We start from the raw sequence: 6897 nt of genomic DNA, 5'->3' as shown, positions 1-6897 counted from the left end.
TAACATATTGCAATGTGTGTGTCTAGGAGAAATGAAGTCGAGGCAGCATATAGAGTGTGAGAAGGCTGGCCTCTCTCTGTTCTACAGAGAGACACACTGGAAGCCGTACTAACACACACACACATACACACACTTGTCAAGACCTCTCCTCCTGCATGGGGATGACAGCAGTATTATTGCACTGTGCAGAATTTAATCTGAAGTGCCACACAGCAACCCTGGACCACAGTTGAGGTAAATGTTAGAGAAATATCTACAACCTCTGCAGCTGAGTGCAGCAAGAACAATTCCAGATGTGGTGTGTGTGTATATGTTGGTGAGAGGAGATTTGCGGTTTCACCCTGTTATGTTGCCGCCTTGTCCCGAATATTCTGCGGTTGCAGCGCTTTGCATTGTTTACAAAGTCATCAAGGCTGCGGTTTATTTGAAAAAACATCCAGCCACGAATCAATTCATTATGTGACATTTCAAACTCCTCCAGTGCGTGAGTGTGTTTCCGTGTGTGTGCGTTTGTGTATGTGTGTGTGTGGGGGCACTGTAAATGAACATGTTGGTAACTTCCAAATGCTTTTCTTTGTGCCACATCTGCTGCCCCTTCGAACACCCTTTTCACTGAAGAGAGGAGAGATAATGTAATTGAAACTGGCAGTCTTTCCAAATTGAATATGGGCCTGAAACATGAAAATAAATACAGCAAGAGTCGAGGCTTTGTTTAGGCTGCTGCAACAAAGATGCCAAGAGTGTGCTCAAGGAGAAAAGAACTTTAAATGAACAAATGCCAAGTTCAATATCAACATGTGTGTGCTTAACTTAATATACAAAGACTAATGTAACCCCAAGCTGGCTGCGTGAGAGCACGAAGAAAAATGAAATATTTCGAAGGATCTGAATTATAAGCCGCCATCCGTGTTCTGAGCAATTTTAAGATATTGAGAAATCCAGCAGAACTAATACTCAGTTAAATAAACACTTTAAATTCCTAACTCAGGCCACATGCAATGATCTCAAAAAGAAAAATCTGGAATGTATTATTCCTACATTAATATTCAGAAGCAGGAATGAAATGAAGAAAGAAGACGTTGTGCCGTCAAGCAAACAAAAAAATTAAAAACAAATATGCTTTAAGACCGAACGCAATCCCGCCGGAAGGATGTGATCTCTGGTTATTCAGGAGGATTTGTCTGGCTGTGAACTGAACTTGAACTGTGCATGTCACATAATTATCTGGCTGTAACTAAGGTCTGTGTCCACGTGTACGGCTGAGCTTATTGGATTGGTGATAAAGGTCTAATTAGTACTGAAAAGGACATTGATTGACCAACAAGGTCAGTTGATTAATGCCAAGTTTCAGTCAATGGAAACTACAAGTTGTTGAGAGTATGGACTGGCATTAAGAGTGATGAGCATCTATTGTCCAAATATAAACATAAACTGTTAGTGACAAGAGATGGATAAATGGGTACAGTACAGTTTCTCTTTAAGACCACAGCTGTGGAGCTGTACCACCTGGCAATGGACCAACTAACATGCAGGAAAAACATTGACAAGCTTTCTCTCCCCTGCTATAATGTCATTATTGAGTCTATCCATCGCTTTACCTTCAAGGTTTTGCTGCTATTTGACAAAATTATATTTTTGTATTTCTGTAGGTATGACAGGGCCAACCCTCCACTCTGGTTCAGACTGTAACACACAACAAGGAATTGCCATGAATTCAAGGTTGAAATTTGAGTGAAATGCCTTGATAACTACTAGATAGATTTGCATGAATTTTGTGGTATGCACACCCCAGACATTCAGGTTCCTCTCACAATGACTTGTAAAAAAAAAAAAAATGGTGATCCCATTTTTATTTAGTGCCATCATCAGGTGACAGTTTTAATGTATCCAATATTTTTGGTTTATAAACCAAAACATTGCCTATTAAAAAATATTAGCATTCTAACAGACTAAATATTACTGTTAGCATTGCCATTCTGACCATGCTAGCATGCCTATGTTAGTATTTAGCACTGCTGTGCCTAAGAGCATCCCATAGACTGTATAAAATTTTGGCAGTTCCTAACTCCTAACTTCCAGCTTATCAAAAAAATTGGGAAAAGCGATGAAGTTTGGATAAGCTGAGGCGGGCTGAATGAACCTGGTTGATGAAAAGCCACCTGTGACAGCACTCACTGGTCACGCAGTGGCCACATCCTTAATTATGCATAACTTAAATCTGAGTTATGTATGAGTGATATAAAAAATCAAGAGACCAGAAGGAGACCAGTAACAGACTACACTGCAAGAAAAGAAAAGTTGGGTGAACTCAAAATTTCAAGGCAACAAACTTCGATAAAATTTTAAGTTGGACAATTAAACTAAATATTTTAAGTTTTGTTTTTGAGTTTCCTCAACTCTGAATTCAGATTTATGTCAACTCAACTGTGAGTTGTACCAACTTATAATTTTACATTGTAATAACTTTTAATCCTTACTTCTGCTAAGTTCTGCAATGTGTTGAATTGGCACGATTGTAACGCTGCTATGAAATGTCAGCTAATGTTGCGACCACAATTTTGAGTTAGCATTGATACGCTAATGGCTACTCTTGTAGCTGTTACAAGCAGCGCCGCTAGCATCAGTTAGCCGCTAGCCTCAGTTAGCCGCTAGCATCAGTTAGCCACTAGCTTTCGCTAATGACCGAATTTCACCGCTTTCCTGCATTTCACAACAAAGAAATAAGAGTTAGCAGAACTATTGTCCCTTGTTGTGAACCCCAACTTAAAGATATAAGCAACAACAACTCACAAACTTGTTTTTGAGCAGACAACTGGCTTCCTTTGTTGCGCTAACTTACATTATTGCCCTAAATGTCAATAATTTATATTTCCAAGTTTTACCAACTTAAATCACTGTTTTAGGCCAAAAAATACAAGTTGGGGTTTTTTTTGCAGTATATAAACATTGTATTAATACATATTAATTTCTGCTGTGGCAGTACAACATGGGAGTCTATGGGATTGACTCCCTCTTGGAGCCAGCCTCAAGTGCTCATTCATACAACTGCAGTTTTTGGCACATTGGCTTTATTTATTCAGACTGTTAGTCTTGTTAGCACATTAGTGAGCTAAATCAGATGTGCCCAAACCTAAAATGAGATACATCACATCGTGGCTAGGGGTAGAAATAGCTTTTCCTTAGTGTCATTTGGTGAACTGCTCCTTTAATGTGTACAAAAGCACCTTAGGCATAGCACAGCAGTTCAGCAGTCTCTTGCAGGGTTTTAGCTGCCATTCCCCAGCTTAACGTCAATGTGTAGACTAACACTTTATTACACCAAGCCACAGGCCACATTAATTAACCACCAGGCTGTCTCATGCTGGAGCATTTGCACCACAACCAGCTCCATTTGTCCCCATTAAAAATGAATTTGTCAGACAATAAAAGTATGTTTGTTTAAAAAAAAAACTGCTGCTGTTCTCTGTATGTTCATTCTTTCTCCTTTTCGGTGCTCTGTGGAAGTGAGTAAGTGGCTCCCAATGTCTATTAATGACATCCATTTATTTTGTGTGAGAAAGGATTTATTTCACTGTCCTTGTAGAGGCAGTCCTCCCTCTGCCGCTATCGGTGCTGTAATTTAACAACTATTACTATGTTTGTCTAAGGCCCCAAATGTTCAAGCTCGCTTTAGGCAACTTCTCTCTCTCTCTCTCTCTCTCTCTCTCTCTCTCTCTCTCTCTCTCTCTCTCTCTCTCTCTCTTTCTCTGTCTTTCTTTTCTCTCTGTAACACCCTCCTCTTTCCTTCATCTGTTTTCTCCAATCTGCTTCCCTTGGCACGATTTCATTGTATTCGTTGGTGTTGGTCCCAGGAGCTCTCGCTGCAAAGAACAACTTTTCTTCTGGCATTTTCCTAATTGATCCATGGCAGCCCATGCTGTGGTCTAGCTGTATTCGCATCTTTAATAATTCATAAACAGTTCTCTCGGAGGGAGTTCATCTCTTGCTCTTATACAAAAGAAATACAGAAATGCATGCTCTTGTCTGCTGATATTTTACCCTTTATCTATAAACACGATGCCTTATGTTCCTCCTTGCAAAGACTTTGGCATGTAGATGCAGCTCAGAGAAAATATCAGCTTATTTATTTGAGCAAGTATTTTTTATATAAACTCACAGCACAGAAAACAAGCTCAGGTCTGAACCCTGAAGTATCCAGAGGTGCTTTACATCAGTATAACTAATAATTATGTGTGCTGTTTTTAATCAAATGCTTGTAAGTCACAACATCTAGATGGGAAGTATGACACATTATCATAGTGTATAATATGAAACTTGATATTATTACTCAGCATTAATGCCAGACTTCTTCTGCATCTCTACCCATAAAGCTAATGTTGTGAAACATGTTAGGGTTGAGAGCTATTCTCAATCAGGAAGACAGTTATTACAGCTATTAAAATCACCATCCACTTTACGTAATGAAGGCAATTAGGGAGAGCTACCTTGGCTGGAAAGCATAAGACCATTCCCACCCACAGAGGGGAGAGAGAAAATAGGCCATTTTGTGTTTGTTAACTCCCACATGTTTAATACAGGAAATACCGATGTTATTTACGTGCTTCCACCAGTTGACTCATGGAGTTTTTCTGTGATTCTATCTCTCTCTCTTTGTAGGAATGCTGCTCCAAGAGAGTTTCATCGAGGAGCCTGACGGCCTGGTATCTGTAAACCTGCTGGTGGTGTCTGCAGTTTCAGCCTTCGCAACAGGAGCCATCCTCTCCGGCCTCACCGTCTGCTGGATCATGAGTCACCGCCACCGCCACTCTCGAGGCTCCGGAGCCAACGGCGCCCGCCGCAAGAGTGACAAAGAGCAGAGCATGCTGGGGCAGGGTCGCAGCGGGTCGGTGATGAGCGTTACAAGGACCAGCGGCGGCGAGAGGCGTCGTTCACAGGCAGACAACCCCTTCGTCACGCCCAACGGCTGGCCCAAAGGAGAGATGGACCCGGGCCTGCTGCCGACCCCGGAGCAGACTCCGCTGCAGCAGAAACGGGCCATGCGTCTCCCCGACACCGACTGGGACCAGAGCCAGACCTTCCTCACAGCTGTGGGGACTCCCTGCCCCAACAACTCTGTCATCTACCTGAGCTCCAAGTTCCTGCATGGAGGCGGAGGGGGTGGAGGGATGGTCCGGATAGAGGACCCAGGGGAGGTCATGCTGCCCCCGCACACGGAGCGCCAGCGCTACCTGATCCTCGCCACGCAGAGAGGGGAGCACGGTGGCAGTCGTCCCAGCGGCACCATGAGGAACTCAGCGGGCGATTACATCTACCCCGCCACGCCGCAGGACTCCCCTGACCGACGGAGGGTGGTGTCCGCTCCCACTCCCCACATGGACTATGGGGAGCCTCGCTGGAGTCACGAGGCGCTCAACTACAACAGCAACAACGGAGTGCCCTATCACCCCCAGCGCCCGGGCCTCATCAGGCCCGACATGCACGGCCCTCGAGGGCTGGGAGAACTGGCTGACTTCAGCCATCTTCTAGGGAAGAACATGGGAGAGCGCACCCCCAGTGGCCAGTGAGGCAAAGTACGTGAGCCCTGGCACCAAGCTCTCTCTGAACACCCATTCCCTCCAACAGCAGACTGGAATAAATCAACCCCTCAGACTCACTGTCCCGGTCCAACCTTACCCTGTCTGTCCTCTCTCACTGTCATTCAATGTTCTGACGTCATTCAGCTGACCGAAGAGAGAGACAAACAGAGAGTTGAAAAAGAGGAGCCAACTCTCCTCACGTCTCGTTCCTGAGGTGCACCCCTCTGCGCTGTAAGTGGTACAACCTGCAGAGCTTGACTTTGACACCACAGGACAAACTGTAGCGTACAAAGAGGGGTGCAAAGGAAAGGGAATCTTCTCAATGGAGAGTGCGGAGATTTAAAAAAAAAAAGACTATTTCCCTTGCAGCGCCAAATGTGAAAGGTCTCCCTCCACCACTTTGTTCACCGTTTTGACACCATGGATCTTCTTTGAACGTGAAATTTTTGTTTCTGCTTTTGTTTTTTTGTGCCAGTGGCATCCAGCAGACAACAATGTGCTTTACTTTGGATTTCAGATGAGACTAAAACTGTTGTAGCCGTGCCAGAGGGCATTGACTCTCAATGAATCATGCAGTGTGTATATGATTGTGTGCGTGGATACGTGTGGCCACGACAACCCCAACAAGTGTCCTGTCTTGACTGTGAAGTAACTATATCATGAAGTTTGTGAGGAGGTTGAAGTTATTTTCCCTTTTTATAAACAATCACAGAGAGACAAATTTTATTACGTGTCTCTGTGTGTTTACCAATCAGAGGTTGGAGCGGCTGACCAGTGGCTAGTGAAGGGTTCACACTCCCATTGTCATTTTTAGGATTCCCAGTACCTCAGAGGCGGCGCTGGACAGAGCCATCATGAAGTGAAAGAAAGCAATAATAAATAAGAAACATATATAGAGATGAAGATGAAGCCAATTTAATTTGATATTTTATAATAAAAAAAATGTTTTCTCCGCAAACTAAACTTAAGTTTAGAGATGTCAGGAGGAGCTGGGCACTGGGAAAAGGAAGAATATCTCCCCTCCATTCTTCCCTCTCGAGCTGCCTCTCAGTATGCCTGGGTCTGTCTGACCTGACCTGAGGCCCCCACGGGCTCCGCAGTCCATTTGAAGGAGGGAATGTGAGCTGTGGCTGTCTGGCTGTCTGACTGGGGCTGTGAGGCCCGGCCGCTTGGGAGCTCCATTCAGCCTCTTCTGCCCGACACTGAGCCTCTTTGTGCCCCAGAAGCAGGAGGAGACTGTGGCAACAAATAGCCGTTAAGAGTCAGGGACCTAGCCCAGCGCCGCAGCCTAGCAGAATATCAATGAGCAGGACAGCAGCTC

General features: G+C 44.3%; 1 protein-coding gene across 1 annotated transcript in view; it reads left to right on the top strand.

Annotated features, from left to right (window-relative positions):
- The window catches only part of sema6bb (sema domain, transmembrane domain (TM), and cytoplasmic domain, (semaphorin) 6Bb), a 154122-nt gene extending 147445 nt beyond the window's left edge, over positions 1 to 6677 (top strand). Inside the window, exon 17 of the mRNA XM_059340848.1 lies at positions 4657 to 6677. Coding sequence (XP_059196831.1) covers positions 4657 to 5564 — 908 coding nt within the window. The 3' untranslated portion in view covers positions 5565 to 6677. The remainder of the gene's footprint in view (positions 1 to 4656) is intronic.
- The last annotated feature ends 220 nt before the right edge of the window (positions 6678 to 6897 follow it).

Source organism: Centropristis striata, chromosome 9, assembly GCF_030273125.1.
Source record: "Centropristis striata isolate RG_2023a ecotype Rhode Island chromosome 9, C.striata_1.0, whole genome shotgun sequence".
Taxonomy (NCBI): domain Eukaryota; kingdom Metazoa; phylum Chordata; class Actinopteri; order Perciformes; family Serranidae; genus Centropristis; species Centropristis striata.
This window is presented reverse-complemented; position numbering and strand designations above follow the sequence as displayed.